The 26875-nt window shown below is 40.5% G+C and overlaps 1 protein-coding gene across 2 annotated transcripts in view; it reads right to left on the reverse strand.

Moving 5' to 3' along the window:
• Positions 1 to 26875, reverse strand: part of DNAI1 (dynein axonemal intermediate chain 1) — a 60576-nt gene that overhangs the window by 31436 nt on the left and 2265 nt on the right. For both annotated transcript variants that reach the window (XM_047829888.1, XM_047829889.1), the window contains exons 2-8: positions 7330 to 7362; positions 5336 to 5434; positions 5067 to 5147; positions 2788 to 2914; positions 2392 to 2519; positions 2028 to 2147; positions 988 to 1047 (exon numbers count right to left, since the gene is read on the reverse strand). In XM_047829888.1, the coding sequence (XP_047685844.1) occupies positions 988 to 1047; positions 2028 to 2147; positions 2392 to 2519; positions 2788 to 2914; positions 5067 to 5147; positions 5336 to 5434; positions 7330 to 7362 (648 nt within the window). The remainder of the gene's footprint in view (positions 1 to 987; positions 1048 to 2027; positions 2148 to 2391; positions 2520 to 2787; positions 2915 to 5066; positions 5148 to 5335; positions 5435 to 7329; positions 7363 to 26875) is intronic.

Here is a 26875-nt window from a genome sequence, read left to right on the forward strand (position 1 = left end):
TTTCCACCCTGCAGCTCAGGGGCTCAGTTATCAGCTGGAGATCAGTATTGCTGCAAACTACAAATCCTACTAGGCAAAACAAATGGGCAAATATCAAGGTGGACCACATTTTTCTTGGTGATTTCTAAGACTCTGAACTAGGAAATTTAAAAAATGTTTCCCCCATGGAGATGTGATAAACTTTCTAGTTCATGTTTGGCTAACTACAGCACTGACCACACCTTCTGAGCATAAAAAGATAAACAAAAAGTAAGGGAACTCCTGCTAACTGCATCTGACAACAAGAGAAGCTCAAGGATCATAACAAAGGAAGCAGCAAGGATATGGGGGGAAAAACCTAGATCACTGTGTGCTCTCCAGAGTTGGGCAGTCACTGCCACCTGGAGGCCAGATAGACACACCTTATATTAACAATTCACCATGGGCCAGTACTCCATACCACAACATAATTCAATGTTTGTTATCTCATTCAGAGCCTTCCAACAGCCCTGCAAGGCTGCTTGTTGTCCTCGCTTGACAGAGAAATAGAAATTGAAGCATCAAGGGTGACACGGTTTGCCTAGGGTCTTACAGTATGAGCAGCAAAGTTGGAGCCTGAGCTCAGGTCTCCTGGCACCATATCCTGCTCAAATCAGCATGGCTATCAAGTAGAATTTGAGGGGAAAGAGGGTCTGCAGGAACAATTAAGACTGCTGGAAGGACAGATTACAGTGCTAACACTTCAGAGTCAGCATGGGGTGACTATAGAGAGTTGGAAGCCATGCCTATTTCTCTCTTTGACAGTCTTGCCCCTGAGAGGCATGTGGCTGATCCACAGCTCACTAGGTGGGGACCTACTGTCTAATATGCCTGATGTTCAGAGCCTGGACAAGGAGCATGGAGATGGATGGATGAGGAGGGCAGGCTGCTAGAGGAATCTTTGACAAAGATGCATGAGGTGGAGAGGTGGGGTGTGGTGATGACTTTTAGACTGACCCAGGGTCTCACCTGATTAGCTGTAGCCGAAAAGTTTGTCCTGGGAGGAGGTTCCATCTGGCATTCTCGGTCCTAGTGAACAATGACAACAAGAAACCAACGGAGAGCCCTCAACTCCTTCTCACTTAACCCAACAGTATATCCATCCATGGGTGAAGCATTTCAGTTGGAGCAGGGGGAGGGATGGGACACAGAACTGGGAAGTAAAGAGGGGCTGAAAAAAGGATGAAATGATGCAGTGAAAGCCTACATTGTCCTTCTAAGCTTCCTTCAGAAGACTAAGCTAGAAATAGGGGGCAATGAAGCCTGATTATGCCAGTTCAATTAAGTGGGGGTTAGGCAGGGCTCTGGCCATCCTTTAGATGCAAGACACAGAGGTCATCCCCTGGCAAGCTACTGGACTAATATCCCTCACCCTGAGAAGACTTCTCCCTAATACTGGGGCCTGTGGCTCCACCATGGGAATGCACTCCCTCCTCATTGTGTATCACCCAGATTACTGAATAGGGAGTACACAGTGTGATTAGAATCTGCCATAAACCCACCATGTAGACTTCTGCCCTCCATTCACAGATTCATTTCTGTAAAACACTGTCTTACATATGTGAGTCTCTCCCCTGAAATCCTGAGAGATTCTTTCAGTCTGTACTCAGGGTCCTCCATACTTATGAGCCAGGGAGCTTTTCCAGCCTTTTCTTGTTAGTCTATCACAGAGACCATCAACTTCAGTCAAACTGGCTCTTAGTCCTGCCTCCCTGGCACATCTGGCCTCTCTTCTCTCCCCCAGATCTTGACCTCCTCTTCGAGGCCCTTACATGTTTCAGTCTCAGTTGAAGGGCTCCATATTCCTTGTTACCCACTCTGAACTCCCATGAGGATGGCTTATAAGGACTGAACACATGCTTCAAGCTCTCCTCAGAGAATTTAACTGTGGTGCATGCCTGTCACCCTTCCAGGCCAAGAGCTGTTGAGGCTGGAGTCAGGCCTGTTCCTTTCCTGCCATGCACAGTACAGAGCTATGAGGTAAAGGGGCTGGGGTGGGGCTGCTCTACCCGGAGAGGGTTGTTTAAGGTCTGTGAGGCCCTCTCACTGAAGTTGAACTGGTTGGTGAGCTTTCGCTCCTTGGGCTGCTTAGGAGTCATCAATTCTTCTTCAGTCACTTTTTCAGCTGCCTGGAAAAAAAGACCCATAGGACCAGGGCTCAGCTGTGGCAAGAAGATGGTGGGGAGTCAGGAGTGGGGAGAAGTCATGTCTTAGGATAGGATAGAAGAGGGAGAGGGTGATGATGCCAGAGGCATTAGCACCTGCAGCCTCTAACATCTCACCTTCAGCCCCACCCCATAACAAGTTACCCCTGAAACTTCCATCCACAGCTAGAGCTGGAAGGGGAGAGATGGGAACAATATTATACTGTACCTCAGCTGCAGGCATATCTATTTGACTCCCAGCTTCAGTTTCAGCTTCAGCTTCAGATTCCTTAGGCTCTTCTTCTTCTTCAAGGATTTCAGTTTCTGAAATCACCACCTTGGTGGACTCCTGAGAACCTTGGTAGGATATTGCAGATGAACCCAAAGTCCAGGCCTCCTCCCCCATCCCCTGGTAGGGCAAGGCTTTCTTGGTTCCTGCTTTTGAGACCTCGCCTACCCCAGGGTTCTCATGGGTTAACTCCCAGACCTATCCAGGACAGCCAGCTGTTGGACTTTATGTAAGTAGAGGCTCTGCAAAGTTATGGCTTAGTGATCTGCTCCCTAGGGTGACCACAGAAAGGGGACGAGGCTCTGGGCTGTAGCATCAGGCTGACCTGAGACCTACCTGCTGCTAACTCATCACGGTAGTGCTGCCGTCGTCCTTCATCCGAGTCTTTAGGGATCAGGTTCCCAACCTGGCTGAAGTGAACTGCCAGTTGGTTCACAACGCCAATAAACTTATATGTGCCTTCCTAAGAGGAGAGAAGACTGGGTAAGACCAAAAGTCCTGAAAAGGGCTGCTGGAGTCAGAATGTAGTCTGCCTTCATTCTATAAGGCTTAACGTGGCCCATCTGTTAACGATATATATAGATCTCATCAAATCCTCAGTTAACCTGAAGTTTTCATTGCATTGCAGCTTAAAGAGGAGGCAAATGAAATAAAATTTTTAAAAATTCTCATAAAAGACATATTTTTAAATATCTTTTCTTTCCAACTTTGAATAGCCCTGGATTTGTCTATCACTGGCTCTTACATCCATGCCAAGCAATCCTGGTATACCTGTTTCATCACAGATTTGAGGCAGGTCACGCATAGTCCTCAAACATACCTGGCCTGGCCTACTCTGAACAGTATTTAGTGAATGTGAGGGCTGGATAGATCCTCAGAGGTACCAAATCTCCAATTCCCCTGTTTCCATACAAAAGGCCACAGATAGCTAGAAAATGTTTGAGTTTGGCACGTGTCCAGTTTATAAAATGTCCAGAAAATGAAAATCAGGGCTAGTCTTAAAGTCTAGGTAACCTTGTTCATTTCTTCTTCAACAACTAATTTTTATTTGTTTCTTTTTTTTTTTTTAAAGAAAGTGATGCTCTTCAAAGCATTCCCCCTCTCGTTCTTTTTTTTTTTTTTTAATTTTTTTTCAACGTTTATTTATTTTTTGGGGGACAGAGAGAGACAGAGCATGAACGGGGGAGGGGCAGAGAGAGAGGGAGACACAGAATCAGAAACAGGCTCAGGCTCTGAGCCATCAGCCCAGAGCCTGACGCGGGGCTCGAACTCACAGACTGCGAGATCGTGACCTGGCTGAAGTTGGACGCTTAACCGACTGCGCCACCCAGGCGCCCCAACAACTAATTTTTAAACAAATACAACATGCCAAGTATTTTGTTTTAATTTTTTTAATGTTTATTTATGTTTGAGAGAGACAGAGCATGAGCAGGGGAGGGGCAGACAGAGAAGGAGACACAGAATCCAAGGCAAGCTCTAGGCTCCAAGCTGTCAGCACAGAGCCCGATGTGGGGCTCAAACCCACGAACTGTGAGATCATGACCTGAGCCTAAGTCAGATGCTTAACCAACTGAGACGCCCAGGCACACCAACATGCCAAGTATTTTCTAGGTTCCAGAGACATAAAGCTTAACAAAAGCAGATATGATCCCTGCTTTCACAGGGCCTATTAGTCTGGTTCTTCTAGACAGCCTCCATATTGACAAGCATCTTAGTTGTACTGTTGACTTTGAGACCAAGGTTTCCTTCCTTCTTTCAAAATATATCTTCCCAGCCCTTTTAAAGTCACATAGAATATTGTTGTATTTGTATGACACACTAAGGTAAACTCACTGGACAGGAAACCAGCCCATGGGCTCCAGCTGTATCAAACCCACCTGCCTCTGGAGGGCTGAAAGAATCACTATTTCTGCACATAGGTTGGGACACTCTGCCTTAAAAAGTCATCACAAAGCCCTTCTTCTCTCAGTAACTCAGATGGATGGGAAATTAAACAGTGCAGTTATTAAAAGCATGGTCTATGTTGGTGGGCAGAATGGATTCAAATCCTGATTCCTTCCCCTATTTTCTGCATGACCTTGGGCTTAACCACTCTAAGCTTTATTTTTTTCATATGTAAAATGAAGATAATAATATCTAATTTTTAGGATAGTTATAAGTATTGAAAATAATGAAAATAATTTATTTATTACTGTTTAAAAAATATTAGATAGAGCATGAGCCTGAGAAAGGGGCAGAGGGAGAGAGAGAGAGAATCATAAGCAGGCACCACACTCTGTGCAGAGTACAACGCAGGGCTCAATCCCATGATTCTGGGGTCATGACCTGAGCTGAAATCAAGAGTCAGACGCTCAACCAACTAAGCCACCCAAGTTCCCAGAAAATAATTTATTAACAGTGTCTGACACGTAATAAGTACTGAATAAGATTTCAAGGGAGATTCATTATGAAATTTTTTAAATCTCTGGAAAATTCCATGTAAAATTTCAAGGTTCTGGTCAAAGACCAGAGTTTAAACGTGATCTCTCTAATAGCAGAGAAGCTTTTGGAATGTAGCAAGTCACTGCCAAACCAAGGAGCACCTAAAGGCCCCTACCCCAGAGGGGATGACTTACTTTGAAGCTGTACCTGACGATGTTCTGGGGTGCATGTGGGTTGTTGGCTGTCAGAATGCGGGTGAACTCCTCCTTTAGCTCCTAAGGGAGAGAAATACCAAGAAATACCAAAGGCCCACACCTCTTCTGAGATTTGGGAGGGCTCCTCAGGGTGTCAGCAGACATCTCACACCCAGGTTCTGTGCAGGCTCCTAATCACTACTATGAAAGAACACATCTCTGAGGGTAGAGAAGGTAGAAGGGGCAAGGGCAGGATGCTGCTCACTCACCGCATCAGTTAACTCCAGCTGGTCAGGGGGTCTAACTGTGGCTTTGGACTGGGCCCATTCATCTGCTCCTTCTCCCACTTCAGTCCCTGAATCTTCATCCTGGACAACAACCTCACATGAGGATCAGCAAGCAGTGCTCCCCCTTCATTCACAAATCCTCCCAGAAGCCAAGCTCTGCCCCTGATAAGTAGAATACAAAATGCACAACAGACCACTCATGGAAGAGTCCAAAGGAACTGCTTAGGTCAGAGTTCTCATTGCCTGGAAGATCTTGGCCATGTCAGCCCTGGGGGTCAGTACTTATCTGGAACATTGTGGTGGGCCTTTCGAGCCAGAAGTGAGACGAGAAGTGGCCCCTCCCTATTCTCTCCCATACAGCCTGGAACCTAATGGTCAGGACCAGCTGCCAAAGGCAGGGCTTTATGCAAAATGAAAGGACATCCAGCTGTTATTTAAGATGCTTCAGCTCCGATTCATATTTTATCTTCCAATTTGCCACCTTATGGTTACTCTTATGGCAACATTCTCAGTACTTGGTAACTTTAAGCCTCAGAGTCTCATCAGATCCTTACAGCAAAAAAATCAAGGACTAGAAGTTTTTCCTTTCTGTAATAGACAGTTAAACACCTTGCCAAAGTGGCCCATGATGTATTAAAAAAACCTCACCCTTGTTAGCAAAAATATGCAAAATAAAAGAATGCAATTCTTCACTATAAAACTGTTGGAAACTAAAACAACAATAACTACAAAAACCCAAAACAAAGAGACCACTCAACCAAACAAAACTAATCCAGTGGTGGTGACATTGTGGGAAAATTGCTACCCATAAATTAGCGCAAACTTTCTAAAAAGCATTTTGGAAATATTTACCAAAAACCTAATAAGCATTTATTCTCTGTGACTGAAGTTTCTATGTATAGGACTTTATATTAAAGAAATAACCAAGGACATGCCCAGAGATTTAAATGCATGAATGTTTGCTGGAGAATTGGTCATAATAATGAAAAAGAGGAAATATCTAAGTGTCCAACAATGGGGCATGGTTGAACAAATTACAGTATAGCCTTAAGGAACATATGGTAAAATATTATACAGTAATTTTAAATGATGCTATAAAAGTATGTTTATTGGCAATGGAAAGCACTCTAAATATATTATGTAAAAAGCAGATTATAAAATAACTTACAGTTTGATTCCATTTAAAAACAGGGGTGCCTGGGTGGCTCAGTCGGTTAAGTGTCCAGCTTTTGACTTTCCCTCAGGTCATGATCTCATGGTTTATGAGTTCAAGCCCTGAATCGGGCTCTGCGCTGACAGTGTAGACCCTGCTTGAGATTTTCTCCCTCTCCCTCTCTTCCCCTCCCCTGCTTGTGCTTTTTCTCTCTCAAAATAAATAAACTTAAAAATAAATAAATACACATAATTTTTATATATGCACACAAATATCTGAGAGAGTATAACATCATGTGTTAACTAAGAGGTTTTCAATAATGGTGGGTTTAAGGGTGATTTTTTTTTTAATTGTTTTTTCAACGTTTATTTTTATTTTTGGGACAGAGAGAGACAGAGCATGAACGGGCGAGGGGCAGAGAGAGGGAGACACAGAATCGGAAACAGGCTCCAGGCTCTGAGCCATCAGCCCAGAGCCCGACGCGGGGCTCGAACTCACAGACCGCGAGATCGTGACCTGGGTGAAGTCGGACGCTTAACCGACTGCGCCACCCAGGCGCCCCAGAGGGTGATTTTTTAAAAAAATAGGCTTCACACCCAGCACAGAGCCCAATACAGGGCCTGAATTCAACCCTGAGATCAAGACTTGAGCTGAGATCAAGATTCAGCCGCTTAACCGACTGAGTCACTCAGGTGCACCTAAGGGTGATTTTAATGGTCTTTTTGCCCATTTGAATTTTCTAAAAAAGATATAGCTAATATTTTCAACAGAAAACAATGCAGTTAGCATCTTGCTGAGAGCCTTCAGTGGGCTCAGCACTTACTCTCTTCCTGGCTCCTCTGCCTACGTTGATGCTCTGAAAGAAAGAACAGAAACAAGAGGTAAGTCATAGGCAAATCTCTGTGGGAATATCAGAAACAGTATTACAGGGAGGCTTCTTCCCAGAGATCTCAAAGACACTGGACATTGAGCTTTCCCAAGTCTTAAAAGTGGTCCTCTTAGTGGCAACATGTGCTTCTTACCCCAGTCAAGGAGGCCCCCTGTATCTGAGGCAATCCCATTCCAGTGTCAGTGCCACTGACCCATGAAAAGCAACCAGGTAACTTAGCACTGGGCATTTCTTATTTGCAACTAGTTCCACAAACATTTTTAAAAAGCATATTCTAAGTGCTCAGCTCTACTATGTGTTAAGGAGATTTCGAGGTCAAATTATATTTATAAATACTTGTTTGGGATGAATGTAAGCTCTTTATAAGCAGGTGCTTTGTTTTATACACTGCTGAGAATATAGTAAGTGTTCAAATACTTATTTTTTTCCCCCAGAGTGAACATAATCCTTTATTTCAAGGTGATTCTTTTTTTTCTATAATTCATTTTTTACAATTTACATCCAAGTTAGTTAGCTCATGGTGCAATAATGATTTCAGGAGTAGGTTCCCTAAGCCCCTTATCCATTTAGCCCATCCCCCCACACACAACCCCTCTGGCAACCCTCTGTTTGTTCTCTATATTTAAGAGTCTTTTATGTTTTGTCCCTCTCCCTGTTTTTATATTATTTTTGCTTCCTTTCCCTTATGTTCATCTGTTTTGTATCTTAAATTCCTTATATGAGTGAAGTCATATGATATTTGTCTTTCTCTGACTAATTAATTTCACTTAGCATAATACCCTGCAGTTCTATCCACATAGTTGCAAATGCAAGATTTCATTCTTTTTGATTGCCAGGTAATACTCCATTGTGTATATATATATATACCACATCTTCTTTATCCATTCATCCATCGATGGACATTTGGGCTCTTTCCATCCTTTGGCTATTGTTGATAGTGCTGCTATAAACATTGGGGTGCATGTGTCCTTTCGAAACAGCATCCCTGTATCCCTTGGATAAATACTTAGTAGTGCAATTGCTGGGTTGTAGGGTAGTTCTATTTTTAACTTTTTGAGGAACCTCCATATTGTTTTCCAACTGGCTGCACCAGTTTGCATTCCCACCAGCAGTGCAAAAGAGATGCTCTTTCTCCACATCCTTGCTAACATCTGTTGTTGCCTGACTTGTTAATGTTAGCCCTTCTGACAGGTGTGATGAGGTGGTATCTCAGTGTGGTTTTAATTTGTATTTCCTGGATGATGAGTGATGTTGAGCATTTTTTCATGTGTTGTTTGGCCATCTGGATGTCTTCTTTGGAGAAGTGTCTAATTCATGTCTTTTGCCCATTTTTTCACTGGATCATTTGGTTTTTGGGTGTTGAGTTGGATAAGTTCTCTATAGATTTTGGATATTAACCCTTTATCTGACATGTTTTTTGCAAATATCTTCTCCCATTCCGTTGGTTGCCTTTTAGTTTTGCTGATTGTTTCCTTTGCTGTGCAGAAGATTTTTATTTTGATGAGGTCCCAATAGTTCATTTTTGCTATGGTTTCCCTTGCCTCCAGAGACGTGTTGAGTAAGAAGTTGGTGCAGCCGAGGTCAGAGAGGTTTTTGCCTGCTTTCTCCTCGAGAATTTTTATGACTTCCTGTCTTACATTTAGGTCTTTCATCCATTTTGAGTTTATTTTTGTGTATGGTGTAAGAAAGTCGTGCAGGTTCATTTTTCTGGATGTTGCTGTCCAGTTTTCCCAGCACCATTTGCTGAAGAGACTGTCTTTATTCCATTGGATGTTCTTTCCTGCTTTGTCGAAGATTAGTTGGCCATACATTTCTGGGTCCATTCCTGGGTTCTGTATTCTGTTCCCTTGATCTGAGTGTCTGTTTTTGTGCCAGTACCATACTGTCTTGATGATTACAGCTTTGTAATACAGCTTGAAGTCTGAGATTGTGATGCCTCCAGATTTGGTTTTCTTTCTCCAGATTGCTTTGGCTATTCGGGGTCTTTTCTGGTTCCATACAAATTTTAGGATTGTTTGTTCTAGCTCTGTGAAGAATGCTGGGGTTATTTTGATAGGTATTGCCTTGAATATGTAGATTTCTTTGGGTCAAATACTTATTGAATAAATGAAGAATGTCATCAAACCGATTAGTGATCATGATTCTGGGAAAAATGTTTTTCCTCTTTGGACCTCAGTTTCCTTGTCAGTAAAATGCATAGGATTGGATGTGATGACCTTCCAGCTCTAACACACTAAAATTTTATGTTCCCAAGAGCAGCATGCTTTATTCAGCTTGATAAACATTTATTGGGCATCTATTTGTGTGTCAGGGACACACCTAAGCAGTAGGGCACAGATGAAGAGAGATGAGGTCCCTACTCCAGTTTGTTCAGGGTCCATGGAGGACAGAGCAGTGTAAGAATGTTCATCATTTACTCTCTCATTCACTCACTCACTCACTCACTCTCTCATTTAGTACTCCTTTGAAAGCCTCCTCTGTGCCAGCAACAGAGATATGTGTACCCAGGGTGCTATAGGAGTACACAGAGACACCTACTGAGCACAAGAAAGGCTCCCAGAGGTGGCTGTTTCCCAGCTGGGTATCAAAGAACAAAGAACCCAGCTGGGTTGTCTAAATGGAGAAAACATTATTCAGAAGAAGAAAACAGCATATACAAAGGCAAGAGAAGAACAGTGACAGAGCCAGTAAAATATTCCACCAAACAAACAAAAACCCTGCAATATACATATATATACATATATATAATTGTTAATATATATAATCATTCATATATACACACACACACACATATATATATATATATATATATATATATATATATATATATATTACAATAGGTGTTTCAGATGATCAAGCAAAAGGGAGATCAGTGGAGGCTAGAAATGTGACAGAAGGGTTCTTGGAAGAAGCAGGTTTAAAATATTGAAGGAAAGGCCAAGGCAACATGGTGGCAGTACAGCACATTGGACAGAGACCTCTGCTCCCAGTTCTTGCAGGCCACCTGTATATTCTTGAGGAAGTCTCTTGGGCCTCAGTTTCCCAAATACAAAGTTAAGAGAGTTAGACTAGATGGGCTCTTACAGCTCTTACATAATATAGTCTATGGGAGAGGATTTGATGGTGGAGAGGAGGAAAGGGATTCCAGGGAGAGGGAAGAGCATGTCTCAGCTTGGGTTATGATTGTTATTGGTAGAGCAGGCAGCAGGATTCAGATCCCTGCCATGTTGCCAGGGTTTCCAGTGATGGAACCCTTCTCTGAGGCTAAGCTGCATAAGCCAGAAATCTGCTTTTTTTTGAAGCACCTCTGATCCCTAAGGTAACAAGATGCAGGCGTCACAACTCCAACAGCTTTCTGGCCCACAACAGACATTGGAGGGCCAATCCCAACCCAAACTGCCAGCCTTAAATAGAAAACGAGATCCAGTTACCATTGCCCCCCCGTAAATATGTCTGTAAAACATTTATCTGGCAATAAAAGAACTGACAAGGCAATTTCAATGTAATTGTTTTTGGCAGTTGGAAATATTTCAATTAACACACTATAAAAGCCACACTATAATAAATGCAAAACAGGCCAATGAAATCAGCTGCAGTCCTGACTTCCCAACCATGGCAAAGGAGATTGAATGTCAGGCTGCCACTTTTGGCCCTTGGTCTTCCAAAAGGAGAAGCCTGAGATGGACAAGCCTGAATTCCTGGAAAGCTTTTGATGGTTCCTCCCAGAAGCCATCAAACCACAGAAGAACAAAGCCCAAACTCCCTCCCTGGCCTTCAGAACTCTATCATCTGGCCCCACGTCTCCATTCCAGCCTGCTCTCCAGCCCTTCCTGTGCTAGCATTTTGAGATGCAGCCTAGCAAGGCTACCCACATTTCCTGAGCATCGACTGTGCTTTCCCACCTCTGCACCTTTGACTTTTTTTCAAAAAATAATTTATTTACTTTTGGGGTACCTGGGTGGCTCAGTCAGTTAAGCGTCCAACTTCAGCTCAGGTCATGGTCTCGTGGTTTGTCAGTTCGGGCCCTGCATCGGGCTCTGTGCTGACAGCTCAGAGCCTGGAGCCTGCTTCAGATTCTGTGTCTCCCTCTGTCTCTGCTCCTCTCCCTCTCACACTCCATCAGTCTCTCTCTCTCTCAAAAATAAACATTAAAAAATTTTTAAAATGTATTTATTTTTAAGTAATCTCTATACCCAACATTGAGGTCAAACTCATGACCCTGAGATCAAGAGTTGCATGTTCTTCCAACTAAGCCAACCAGGTGCCCTTGCAGTTTTGCTTTTTACTGTTCCTCTTGCCAGAAACATCATCTTCCCTTTCCCTCTCACCACTCCCACTATCTCTGCCTAACAAAACCCTACCCAACTAAACTCTACTAGTCCTTTATCTAACCCTGACGTATTATCACTTTTCTTGTAACTCCCTCTACTCTTCCATTCTTCACTTTGAGTGGCTGTTGTGAGATGAAGGATGAAATGTATGTGCAAATTGATACTCTGTTATCTCTGGGTTTTGGTCTGCAAAAGGGAATAGTATTATGAAAAGAAATATAATACTGCAGTACACATTAGAGGCAGCTTGGACATTTCAGCAAAGGAGGTCTACCATTCTTATACTCTTGACCAAAGAATATCCTCTACTTTTGGATAGGTCATTCTATTTGACTGAGGGAGGATGTCTATGGAGGAATGATGCAGGAAGAGGATATATCCCCCTACCCCCCGACAGACCACCCTATCAGTCAAATTAACCCTGATAATCAATGGGATAACAGATGTCCCAGTCTGAACTCCTTCATAATAGATCATTTTTCTATTCTCATTATTACACATTTTAGTATGAGCATCTTAAGCGAAGGAACTGGTAAAAACTCATTTCTCTTTCAGAATGAGGGCTCCCTTGCTCTTTCTTGAAACTTCTCCACCTTCATTTCCATGTCACCTCTCCAGTAATTCCTTCTTAATATCCTTGACCAGGAATATATGCTTGGAATATACCCTTGACCAGGAATATATTCTACACACTCCTCTTGGGTGTTCTTATCTCCACACAGAGCTTCATCTTCTACCTTATGATGAGGTTCAAATCTATTTCTTTTTTAAAAATATTTTTATTTTTTTATTTTTTGAGTAATCTCTATGCCCAATACGTGCCTTGAACTCACAACCTCAAGATCAAGAGTCACACACTCTACTGATTGAGCCAGCCAGGTAACCCAAAATTCAAATATATTTCTGTAGCTTAGACTTCTCAGAACCCCATGTTCAAAAAAATAGCAGAGTACCCAAACTCAGTATGTTTAAGAGCCAACCTCATTATGTTCTTTTTCCAACCCAATCATTATATTCTTTTTCTATACCAAATTTCCATTTCTTCTAGTATTTCTTATCTCATTCAAGTGCATCCCCATCTACTCAGTCACCCACGTTGGAAATTGGAAGCCATCAAAACACCTGCCTTTCCTTCTCTCCCATTAGCATCATGTTTCAAAGTCTAACAATTCTATCTCTTCAATATCTTTCATAACTATCCTCTTCATTTACACCTTCCTTAATTCAGGCCCTTACTATCTTTTGCTTACATTTGATTTCCCTGACTCCAGTTTCTCTCCACTCTAATAATTATATCATTATCATCATTCTCAGCTATTGAACACTTACTCTGGGCTAGTCATTTACTAAGCAACTTACATGCATCATCTCATTTAACCTTCAGAACCACCCTATCAGGTAAGAGCTACCATTATTCTATTTTACAGATGAGAACACTGAGGCTTAGAGAGATCACCCAAAAATGACCAGGATTTGAACCCAAACTAATCACTATCTATAAGTGATCTTCCTGGAACATTAATCTGATCATATCACTCTCCTGTTTTAAAGCCTCCAAGGGCTGCTCAATAGCCCTGAGATAAATCTCAAATTCTAACACAGCATCCACATTATCCCCTATTCTTTTCCTCCCACAGCTATGGGATGGTGATTTGACAATGAAAATTCTGGGGCACCTGGGTGGCTCAGCTGGTTAGGCATCCAACTTTGGCTCAGGTCATGATCTCACCGTTTCTGAGTTTGACCCCATGTCGGGCTTTATGCTGATAGTTCAGAGCCTGGAGCCTGCTTCAGATTCTGTGTCTTCCTCTCTCTCTGCCCCTCCCTTGCTTGCACTGTGTCTCTGTCTCTCTCAAAAATAAATAAACATTAAAAATTTTTTTAAAAAGAAAATGGAAGTTCTGGTCAAGGTAACAGATGATTATTATTGCCACCTACTGGGCATTTACCTAAACTTAGATCAGTTTTGGTACATGGCCCCCTTAAAAGCATAAGCAACCCATTTGTTCCTGAGCATATTTTAGGGGTAAGGCGATAAAAAAATTATTAAATTGTTTCCTATCATGAAGAGGTAAGATTTATAAAACAAATACATGATCAGATATACTGATGGAGCCCAAACATGGGCTCTGAAGTCAACCATACCTTGGTTTGAGTCCCCACTCAGCCACTTGTTAGTTCTATGACTTTAGGCATGTTACTTGTCTTCTCCGAACCTCAGTATCCTTATCTTTAAACTGGGCATAATGGCATCTTCTCAATCATAGGCTTGTCATGAGAATTAAATGAGTCAATGCACACAAAATGCATAGTGTGGTGCTTAGCCAGAGTTTATGCTCAATTAATGATAGTAGGCAGCATTATATTCCCATTTATAGACCCTGCTCTGCCCTTAGTCACACAGATTCTGTGTGGCCCTTGTTTACTAGGAAGCATCTACCCTAGGGACTAGAGCCTTCAGCAGCTCACATTTCCACCTAAAAGTTCAATACTGAAACATGTTTGTTCCTGGAAAGAGGGGCTCTTTGAAGCATGCAAACCCACAGATGCAGCATCCTCCTTCCTGGAGCCCAGGAGACTTCGTTTACCATTTCAATTGTCTTGGTCCTTATTTTAAAACTCACTAACAGGTTTCCATTAAGCTAAATTGAAACTAAATACCTCACCAGCTTGCAGTTTCCATTTTTAAAAGGGTAAGAGCTCTTAGTCCCAAAGGAATAGTAATTCACCAACAAATCTTCCTCTGGCTACACTGACTACATTTTAAATCTCTGAGCCTAGTGCAGTGTTAAATGCACACAGAAGGCACTCAATAAGTGTAGTTGAAAGAAATCTCAAAATTTTGAAACATTAGATATGAAAGGTAATAGACATTATCATACACTATTGTGGGAATGCCAATTGATTCAAACTTTTCATAGGGTTATGTGGCAATACCTGCCAAAATTTTAAATGCAGATACCCCTCAACTCAGCAACTCCACTTTCTTGAATTTTTCCTGTGAAAGTACTCATACACATGCATAAGATGTACAAAATTGCTCACTGCACCATTATTTATAATATTTTTTAATGGGGGAGACCCAGATATTCATTTGTGGGGGCCTAGTTAAATAAATTATGGTATAGCCATTCAATAAGATACTATGCATATTTTTAAAAGAATGAGATAAACATTTATGTACTGTTATGGAAAGCTCTCCAAGGTATATTGTTAAATAAAAAAGCAAGCTACAGAAATAGATGACCCATCTGCTTACTTTAAGAATATGCATATATGTGTATTTGCATATACATGTAACATTTCTGCAAGAATATATAGACTCTGTTGATAGCAGTTTGGTTTAGGGAATATGACTGGGGAATTGTGGGGAAGGGGACCAATACTTTTATTGTATACTCATTCTCATGGTTTTAATATTTCTAATGTGAATGTGCATTACTTTTATTATTTAACATGCTAATTAAGAATTTTTAAAATCAGAGACACCTGGGTGGCTCAGTAGGTTGAGCCTCAACTCTTGATTTTGGCTCAATTTCACAGTTCGTGGATTCAAACCCCACATAACAGCATAGAGCCTGCTTGGGATACTCTCTCTCCCTCTCTCTATGCCTTCTCCCGCTCATGCTCTCTCTCTCTCTCTCTCAAAAATAAATAAACATTAAAAAGAGAATTTTTAAAATCAATGAAGTACAGTTAAAGAGGTTTTTCTTTGCTGTTAATGCAGTGTTAGTTAGCACAGTGCTCTGAATGCAGAAAAAGGAGATATGAGACCAGGCTGGTGCCTCCATGGAAACCCATGGGACCCTTGCCAGATAAGGCTACAGAAGGCAAGGAAGGTAGGATTTAAAAGCTGAAGCTCTAGAGTATGCCTTGGCTATGTTCCTGACTCAGCCATGAACTATATGTGTGACCTTGAGCACAGTATTTAGTTTCTAATCCTCATTTTCTCTTCTCTAAGGTAGAGAAAAATATTAGTGCTCTTCTCAGAGTTGCTCAGAGGATAAAATAAAACAATTCATGAAGAGCACCTAACTCAGAGCCTAGCACTCAGTAAACCAAGTAACAGTGGCAGTGTAGACTTTGTGATTGTCATTATTTTATTATTCTATCATGGTCTGCTATGGATGGCAGTTGAGTCCCATTCAGAGGGCATTTATTGAACAATTGAAAAGTGTGTTATCCAGGCTCCAAGAGGTCCTTATCAGAAAGGAGCCTATAACCCTGAGAGTGTCATAGAGGGATAACAATAAAAACACCTTCTGTTTATATAACATCTTTCAGTTTACTAAACACTTTTGAGTACATCATCTCATTTGACCCTTAAACTAATCTTTGGTGGATGGATGTTAAATTTTGTCCTTTTTTCCCCCTGAATCTATTGAGATGTCATTATATGCTATTTCCCCTTTGTTCTGTTTTTTGTTTTGTTTTGTTTTGTTTTTTACTTTTTAAAGTTTATTTATTTATTTTTTTTGAGAGAGAGAGTGGGGAAGGGGCAGAGAGAGAGGGAGAGAGAGAATCCCAAGTAGGCTCCATGCTGCCAGCATGCAGCCCAATCTGGGGCTCTAACTCACAAACCATGAGATCATGACCTGAGCCTTAACCAAGAGTCAGACACTTAACCAACTGAGCCACCCAGGCGCCCCTATTTTTTTTTTTAATGTTTATTTATTTGTGAGAAAGAAAGAGACAGAGCATGAGCAGGAGAGGGGGAGAGAGAGAGAGAGGGAAACACAGAATCTGAATCCAATCTGCCAGCACAGAGCCTGACGTGGGCTCTAACTCATGAGCTGTGAGATCATAACCTGAGCCAAAGTCAGATGCTTAACCAACTGAGCCACCCAGGCACCCCTGTTCTATTAATACTTTGAAGAAATACTTTGAAGAAATACTTTGATTTATTTTTTAATGTTGAGCTGACTTTGCATTATTGGGATAAACCCCACTTGATCTATTATTCTTTTTATGTATTGCTGAAACAGTGTTGTTAATATTTTGTTGGAGTTTTTGCATTTATGTTCATAATGGATATTGGTCTGTAATTTTCTTTTCTTGAAGTAACTTTGATTTTGATATCAGAGTTATTCTGTCATCATCAAATCAGTTGAGATTTGTTCCCTTCTCCATTTTCTGTAATACTTTGTGTAAGATTGTTGTTATTTATACCTCATGTACTTGATATAATTCATCAGTGAAACCAGTAAAACCTTCTTTGTAGGAAGGTTTTAAGTTAAGGTATGGAGTTCTCATATTTTCCTTTTCTTCTTATGTCAATTAAGGTAAACTGTGTTTTTCAAGAAATTTGCCCATTCCATCTAAATTGAATTTATTGCCATAAAGTTGTGATAATATTTCCTTATTATCCTTTTTAATGTCTGTAGGATCAGTAGTGATTTCTCATGTTCCATCCTGATATTGGCAGTTGTGATTTCTTTTTTTATTTAAGTTTATTTATTTATTTATTTATTTTTTTTGAGAGAGAGAGAGCATAAGTGGGACAGGGGCAAAGAGTGAGAAAGAAAGAGAATCCCAAGCAGGCTCTGTGCTATCAGCACAGAGTCCAATGCGAGGCTCAATCCCACCAACAATGAGATCACAACCTGAGTCAAAATCAAGAGTTGGATGCCTAACTGACTGAGCCACCCAGGCACCCCTGTTGTGACTTCTTTTTATCTTGATGTGCTCTGCTAGATTTTGTCAATTTTATTAACCTTTTCAAAGAACGTACTTCTGGCATTGTTAATTTTCCCTATAGTTTTTCTCATTGTTTCTATGAAACATTGCATTTAAATCTTTCCTTTTTTTTTTTTCTAAATCAGGCATTTAAAACTATGCAGTTCCATTATGCACTTTAGAAGCACCCTAAAACTTATGATGCCATATTTTCATTACCATTCAATTAAAAACGTTTACTAGTTTCCATTGTGCTCTTTCTTTTCTTTTCTTTCTTTCTTTTTTATTGAAATATAGTTGAGACACAATATTACATTAGTTTCAGGTGTACAACATAGTGATTTGACAAATTTATACATTATGCTATGCTCACTACAAGTGCAGCTACTATCTGCCCTTGTGCTTCTTTTGACTACCTTTATTTAGAATTATGCCTTAATTCCTAAATATTTGGGTATTTTAAAGATATTGCTGTTATTTTTTATTTAATTCCATTTTGTTCAAACTATTCCTAGTATGCTGAGATTCTTTCTCTCATGGATGGATGTTGAATTTGAGTTGAATTAAAATCTGTAAAATTTTAATCTTTTGATATGTCTTGGGACTTACTTTATGTCCCAGCATATGGTCTATTTTTGTGAACATTCTGCAGTTCTTGGGTGTAATTTTCATTCTACAGTTCTTGGCTGTAGTGTTCTATAAATGTTAATTAGGTCAAGTTGGTTAACCAAAATCTTCTATATCTATCAGTTACTGAGAGACAAGTATTAAAATCAACTATCTTTGTGTATTTTTCTTTCTCCCTTTAGCTCTGCCAGTTTTTGATTCATATATCTTGAACTTTTTTAAACTTATTTTTAATGTTTATTTATTTATTTTGAGAGAGAGAGTGTGCATTCATGTGTGCACGTGCATGTGACAAGCCAGGGAGGGGCAGAGAGAGAATCCCAAACAGGCTCCACATCTCAGCACAGAGTCCCACATGGGGTTCCATCTCACAAACCATGAGATCATGCCCTGAGCCAAAACTAAGAGTGGGCCACTTAACCAACTTAATCACCCAGGTGCCCCAATGAGACATTGGAATTTCATCACTAAATTTTTTTAATTTTTATTTCTTTATTTTTGAGAGAGAGACAGAGAGTGGGAGGAGGACAGAGAGAGAATCTCAAGCAGGCTCCATGCTGTCAGCACAGAGACTGCCGTGGGGCTCAATGTCATGAGCTGTGAGAGCCTGACCTAAGCTGAAATCAAGAATCCCATGCTCAATCAACTGAGCTACATAGGAGCCCCCTTTTTCTAGAGAGAGAGCACACATTCAAGAGGAGCGGAGAGGGAGAAGGGGAGAGGGGGAGAAAGGGGAGAGAGGAAGAGAGGGAGAGAGGGAGAGAGGGAGAGAGGGAGAGAGACAGAGAGAGAGACAGAGAGAGAGAGACAGAGAGAGAGAGAGAGACAGTGTCTCTTAAGCAGTGTCCATGCTCAGCACAGAGTCTGACTCAGGGCTTGAGCCCATGACCCTGGGATCATGACCTGAGCCAAAATCAAGAGTCCCACACTCAACCAACCAAGCCACCCAGGTGCCTTCATATATCTTGGACTTCTATTAATAGGTGCATATACATTTGTGACTTTATGTCTCCTCTTGAATTGACCATTTATCATTATGAAATGTCCCTACAAGTAGGGACATACTTTGGGAATACTCCTTATCTTGAAGCCCACTTATTCCTGCTAATACTTTAACCACATAACTTTCTTTCGATTGCCATTTGCCAGGAGAATTTTTTCTACTATTTTATTTTCAACCTTTCTATGTCTTTGTGTTTAAACTGTATCTCTTGGGGTGCCTGGGTGGCTTAGTTGGTTAAGCAACTGACTCTTGATTTCAGCTCATGTCATCATCTCATGGGTCATGAGATCAAGCCCTGCATTGGGCCCTGTACTGACAGTACAGAGCCTGCTTGGGTTCTCTCTCTCCCTTTCTCTGGCTCTCTCTCTCAAAATAAATAAATAATCTTTAAAAAAAAAACTGTATCTGTATCTCTTATAGGTAGCGTATAGTTGGGTCTTGCCTTTTTTCCCCCCTAACTTAATAAACTCTGCCTTTTAAAGTAATGGTATGGTTGCCTTAGTATGTTGCTGTTTATTTTTTATTGTTTTCCATCTGCTTTTCTTCCTCTGTTCAGCTTCTACCTTCTTTTGTGTTAACTGAGTTTTTTTAGTATTTCATTTTATTTTCTCTATTGGTTTTTTAGCTGTGCCTTTTTATGTTACTTTTTAGTGGTTAGTCTAAGGTTTATAATATGCATCCTAAACTTATCATAGTCTACCAAGAATAATTAACATACCACTTCATATTTCACAATGTAATAATCTTGTAACGTCTTAGTTCCACTTATCACCACCACCTCATCTTTTGCCCTATTGTTGTCACGTATTTTATTTTTATATACGTTATAAGTCCTACCTCATAATGGTATTATTTTTTGCTTTAAACTGTCACATATGTCTTTTAAGAAAATAAATAGAAGGAAAAAGAGCTAGTCTTTCATCTTTAGCCACATATTTATCATTTCTAGTACTTTTTGGTCCTTCCCATAGATAGAGCTTCTATCAAATATCATTTTTCCTTTAGCCTGCAGAACTTCCTTTTGTACTTCTTACAGTGAAGGTTTGCTAATGACAAATTCTCTCCGCTTTAGTTTATTTGAAGATGTATTTATTTCACCTTTCTTATTTGAGGGATATTTTTTGCTAAATGTAGAATTCTGGGTTGACATTAATTTTCTTTCAGTGCCTTTAATATGTCATTATATTGTCTTCCAACCTCCATTATTTACAATGAGAAGTGAGCCATAATCATATCATTATTCCCCTGTATGCAGTGTGTCATTTTATTCTGGCTACTTTCAAGATTTTATTTTTATCTTCAGTTTCCAGTATTTTGACTATGAGGGACATACAGTTTTCTTTGTATTTATCCTGCTTAGGGCTTACTGAACTTCTGATAATGCTATACGTTTTCCACCAAGGTTAGGAGATTTTAACGATTATTTCTTCAAATATTTCCCTCCTCTTCTATTTCCTTCTGGGATTCCAATAACATACATGTTTCCAATACACATATGACATATTCCCAAAAGTCACCAAGGCTCTTGTTTTTTAATCTTATTTCTCTCTGATCTTCAGATTAGATCGTTTCAATGGATTCATCTTCACATTCAGCTTTTAGGCCCATCTAATAAATTTTACATTTCTGATATTTATTTTTCTGTTTCCATTTTTCTGCTCAGATTCTCCATGCATTAAGTCAATATTTTCTGTAAGTCCATAAATATATTTATAACAGCTGCTTTAAAGTCATTGTCTGCTACTTCTTTCATCTGGGTTATCTCATTGGTATCAGTACACTCTCCTTTGAGATCTACCTCCCTGAGCCATGGTTAAGAAATTGTTCCCTGCCACAGAGCAAAGATAAACACATGACTGACTCATGCTGGGTGTTTTCCTTCCCTCAGGAATCACTGTCCCAAGGGAATGCAGCATATATTGTGTCCAGAATTATAGCTGGTAACAGTGGTAGGGCAAGTCCAGTATGGATTATTCCATCGTGGCCAGAATATAAGTCCCCTATACCAAGGTCTTTAAAAGTTATATACAGTGCGCTGCATTTTAAAACTCATTGCAGAAACGGGATGTTTAAAACACACATACAAACAACAACCCTAAAGTAAAGGCTTTTGTAAAAGATGGAACATTTTGTAATGTAAATATCAGCCCTGAATGGTGGCACTGGGTTGGAAGAAATCGGAGGCCCTTCCTGCACAATTTTTGAGAAAGATTTTTCAGAAACATTGTAGAAGTTACTTTGGAGTAAAGCAGGTTATACCTTGCACTCCTTGTAAGGGAAACTGCCCTGCTCATAGCTTTGGCTGCTTGGAAAGCCATTAGGATTCTGTCCCTCCCTTAATCAGAGTAGGGTGAACAGATAAGCTAGGGTCAATCAGATTCCTTCTCCACGAGTTTGAACTGGGAGTACCATGAGAAACGGCGGTTGGATGGAGATAGTGATGAAGATGGTTGTGAGTCAGAGAGAGGCCGAAGTGGCATGATGAGCTGGAAACACACTAAAGTTATGAAGGAGCAGAAACCGTGGAAAAATTTGCTGATTGGGAAATGAAAATAGGGAATGAAACATAGATGCTAAGAGAAGTAGACCATGAGAGATTTGAGAAATTAATTAGTACTTGCATCTGTTTCAGAACCAATAGTTTTCCAATTCTGATTCTAGGCTACTTATGTATTTATAATATATACCCACAATCCCCCACAAATACCCTTTACCCCTTCACCCACCCTCCCTTTATTGAGGTAACTTGAGTGAGCCAATGTTCTTTGCAATTTAAAGAGCTTAACTGAAATTTGTGTGCCTTAGAGTTTGCCAGGCCCATAAAGAGCAGAAGTAGGAAAGCCTTGAGTATTCCAGGCCAAGGGAACAAAATCATTAACAAAGAACAGAAGGTTGGAATCATGTGTCTGTCTAGGGATCAGCAGATTTTTTTATCCACTTATATTCTAATTTGTCCCAAAGCAAGATTTGAGGCTGACTATATGACACATGGAAAAAAATAAATAAATGAGAAAATGGATGTGAGGTAAAAAGAAAAGTAGGAAAAAAAGCTTAACATTAGGAGTAGGGTCCCTACATAATTAACAGAATTAGATTGCTGCTTTGACAAAGGCAAAGTCATGAGCCACTTCTGCTTCGGCCCCAGAAAGGAAAGTTAGTAGTCACGGTATTGTAGTACGTACTTTTCCAACATTCATTTATTTTCTCATCAACTAATCCATGCAGTCATTATTCATTCATCCAGTAGTTATTAAGCATCTACTATGTACCAAATCCTAGGATGACAGCTAAAGAAAAACCCAGGTTGAGTTAGTCCTACCTCCAAGAGTTCTCAAATCTAGGTCAGATAAATAGAGGACGTAAACCCACCATACAAACCAGAATCCAGTGGCTTCATGAGTAGGATGGTGTTTTGAGACACAAACAGTGAAAAAGTTTGATCAACAGCTGTGTCCTTTGCTTACTTCTTCCATACAACTCTGTCCCAGTGATAGGGAAGACTGAACACTCCATTCAAATCCCTAACTGGCAGAAAACAATTTCATGTCACTTGCTCACAGCTGGAGCCAGAGAATCAAAATTACTCTTCAGCATCAGCTTGCAGGCTGCAAAGCCCAGGGATAAGCACAAGCCCTCTGCCATTGTTATTCGAGTACCTGGCATGTACTGAGTACTAACAATGTGCTAGGCTCCACAGTAAATAGGGCAGGAGACTAAATTCTGGCCACAAATGCTAACAGCTGTTTTGTAATCTGATAATTGTGCATGACAAACCTCAGACTGTAATTCTGAAAATAGCATGACTATAATCATAACAAAATGGAACAGCCATTGGAAAAATTTGTTTTCTAGTTATCACTTCCAGAAGGAATTCCATAACACGACTAGAGTTAGAGAAGAGAAAATTCTCTCAACTTCCTGCCACTAAACCTCTAAATTATCATCATCTGCATCCATCCCTTCTTCCTTTCTTCTCTCCTGTTACAGTCTCTGTCCACAACTGATCCGCTCTCACCTCCTCTTCTCAGAGACTTGGCTCTAGTCAATATGTTATCTGTCTCCTGATCCCCAATTTCTTCTTATCTATGCCAGAGTCCTTCCCCTTGGCATTTAACATATTCAAGTCTTACTGTCATCCCTTAAAAAAATCCTTGTCAACCTGGTCTTTACTGTCTTCTTAGTTCCATTCAGTCTGGCTTTCACCTCAGAAATTGTTCTTTCCAGGGTCCCCAGTTACCTAATTAGGAAACCCCAGTTTCCTAATTATTATATCTAATGGCTATATCTGGTTCTTATCTTCACTGACCCCTTAGCAGCATGCAACATGGCTGACCACATACTCTATAAACACTGTAAATACACTATAAACACACTCTTCTTTAGGACATTATTCTTCCTTGTTGTCTGCCATGTATGTTCTTGTATGCCTTCTATTCTGTGTTGTCTTCTAACTTCTCTGGTCACTTCTTCTTATCCTACATTTTGAACTCTTCTTCCTTTGTTCAAACCTTAAATCATGGTGCTCCTCCTAGAAATCTTCCCTCATCCCCCTAGAATCAGTTGTTAGCATACCCTACTACATGCTTTCATAGCACTCTATGCTACTTCACAACCACATTCTATAATTCACTCAATAATCATTTATTGAGACCTTCTGTTGTGATGGTCACTGTGCTAGGAGCTTGAGAATAGATGTGAGCAAAAAACATCCACCGGTCTTGCTCACAGTCTAATGGGAGAGACATACAATAATCAGATAATTACACAAACAAGTGAATAATTACATACTAAGATGCAGGCTAAGAAAGAAAGGATCAAGAGCAATGAGACTACATAATAGAGGAAACAACCCTATGTTCATTAACAGGATGGCAGCATTGAGGCAGGTTGTGGGGATTGATGATTGGGCTGAAATTTTAGGAATACGTGTATAAGAGAGGATTTGAAGAGTGTTCCAGAGAGAGGAACAGCACTAATATGGGAAGAGTGGTAAAATTAAGGCTTAGAGATCTAAACAAGCCTCAGCCCATATAGGCCCCTGAAGTGTTATCTAAAAAAAATTTCCCTATCCTAAGAGCAATGGGAATTCATTGAAGGGTTCTAAGCGGGAGATGACATAATCAAAATGACAGGTTTTTGAAAATGTCTATTTATTTATTTATTTTGATGGAGAGAGAGAGTGCAAGCATGAGCAGGGGAGGGGCAGAGAGAGAGGGGAGAGAGAATCTCAAGCAGGCTCCCTGCTATCAGCCCAGAGCCCGTGGGGCTCTATCCCATGAACTTTGAGATCATGACCTGAGCTGAAATCAAGAGTCAGACGCCTAACTGACTGAGCCACCCAGGTGCCCCTCAAACTGACAATGTGAAACAAATCATTCGATGCAGTTGTAGAGAATGGATTGTAAGGCGTATGAGTGGATGAGAGTACTGGTATAAGGCTTTTACAGTACTCTGAGTGAGAGATGGTATAGGCTGGGCTAGGAAGGTGACAGTGAATATGAAAAAGTGGTTTGATTTGAGAGGTATTTAGGAGATAAAGGGGTGAATGATATCTAGGGCTTGAGGAAGATAGGAGGTATAAGGATGACACTGAGAAAAAGGGTCACAAGAGAGTGGATATCTTAGTTTGAACGTATAGAAACACTTTAACTGCCCTTAGATTCCACTCACCTCCTCTTGTCCTTTCTTCTATGGATCCCAGGCTCAGTTACCAGGTCAAAATTTCTGAATCATCTAAGATTCTTTTTTGGCCTTGTATGCATTCTTGCCCATTCTCCCCTATCCTAGTCACCTCTCATCAAGATCATCAGTTCTAAAAGTACTGTCCCTCAGGGGCCTCTGGAGAGACCATAAGATGATCCAAAAATGCAAATGCAAGTCCTTTCTTTGGCTCTCACAGGCAAATGATGCAAAGTTCCAGACTGATTTTTTTTTTTATGGTAACTAACTGAGTTATAAAGAAGTACTAAAATTTGTTAGTCATAAACTAAAATTAGCTTTTAACTGGAGTTCACAGAAGACTCTAATTCAGTTCTCTACTAAGAAGTCTGGCTGCCAGGCAATGTTTGGCAACGTTGCAAAGCTCCTCCTGCACATATACACATTGCAACCAGTTGGAATTCTCAAATTTTTTGGGAAGGACACTTTGTTATTGGGGCATTACCAGTGATGTTTTGGGCTGGTCATGGTTTATGGTGCCTGGCATTCATGCATTTTAATTACAAATTATGATTCATGGAGCTGTATCACAACCAATTTAATATGCCATGGGTTATTTGATTAACCTTATAGAGTAGAGGGATACACCTCTCTGATTTTATTTCCTGCCACTGCCCCCCTTCCTCCTGCCTTGCTGATCTAGAACATTTATAGCAAGCTTCTACACCAGGAACTTTACTCTTGCTATGCCCTCAGTCTGGAGGCTAACTTGTTCATTTCTTCTGGATCCTTCTCGAATGCCACCTTTGTGAGGCCTTCTGTGACTGCTATGTTTAAATCATAATCTTCTGGTTCCCTGAACTTTCTACTCCATTTCCCTGCTTTATTTTAATCCTTGACACCTATTATCATCTGATAAGCTGTATATTTTACTTATTTGTTTATTGACAATTTACCTCCAACTAAAAGATAAGATCCATGAGAGCAGGGATTTTTGTTTGTTTTGTTTGTTTCTGTATCACCAGTGCCTAGAACAGTACCTGGCATATAGTAGGTGATCAATAAATAATTGTTGAATGAGAATGACTATGGCATCAAAATTGTTGACCTCTTAAATCTCTAATACCCAGATCTTAAGGCATGGGTACATATGATTCAATTTTGAATCATTCATAGCTCTACTGCCAAAGCAGATATAAACATGAACCCAGAAAAACATGCTTCTATAGTGACATTTTCTTGATATCACTCCCCACTAGTCTCTTCATCTCAGGTGTTCCCCTTCCTATACTATTTTTTTTAATATGAAATTTATTGTCAAATTTGTTTCCATACAACACCAAGTGCTCATCCCACCAGGTGCCCTCCTATACTTTAAACACACTCAAAGGGGGCGCCTGGGTGGCTCAGTCGGTTGAGCATCCGACTTGGGCTCAGGTCATAATCTCATGGTTCGTGGGTTCGAGCCCTGCATCGTGCTCTGTGCTGACAGCTCAGAGCCTGGAGCTTGCTTCAGATTCTGTGTCTCCCTCTCTCTCTGCCCCTCCCCCACTCATGCTCTGTCTCTCTCTCTGTCAAAAATAAATAAACATTAAAAAAAATTTAAACACACTTGGATCAAAATTTCTAAAGAATAACTCCAGGCATTCAGAACTCATATTCATTTCATTTTCAGAATTTAATATATTCCAGGCATTGTGCTATGTTCAGGGGAATCAACGATGAATGAGACAGACATTCTCACTATGCTATCACATAGTCAAGGGGGGCTATCACCCTATCCTGTCTCTCCAAAAAGGGGACTTAATATCTTATAGAATATGACAGCCAAGCTGAGACCTGATGTATGGCTGGAAAATGAAGAAATTTGAGGCAGAATGGCATGGAAAAGGTGGACACAGACAAATGATTATACCAGGCAGGTAGAGGAAACATCAGTTTCAAAGGTCTAGAGGAGAAGAGTGTGTGGATGTCATTTTCCAGGAAGTGAGGGCAGTTCAGTGTGCTGCAACTATGGAATTTTCACAGAGCAATGGTGGGATCTGAAGTAGGTTTTGTGGCAACAGCTAGACCTTGCAAGGCTTTGCAGGCCATACAAAACAAGTTGGACTTTTGGGACTTTATCCTGAGGGCAAGAGGGAGTCACAAGCTCAGTCCTGACCTTCCCTTTACACTGCAGGCAGCC

The sequence above is a fragment of the Prionailurus viverrinus genome, chromosome D4, assembly GCF_022837055.1.
Source record: "Prionailurus viverrinus isolate Anna chromosome D4, UM_Priviv_1.0, whole genome shotgun sequence".
Classification (NCBI taxonomy): domain Eukaryota; kingdom Metazoa; phylum Chordata; class Mammalia; order Carnivora; family Felidae; genus Prionailurus; species Prionailurus viverrinus.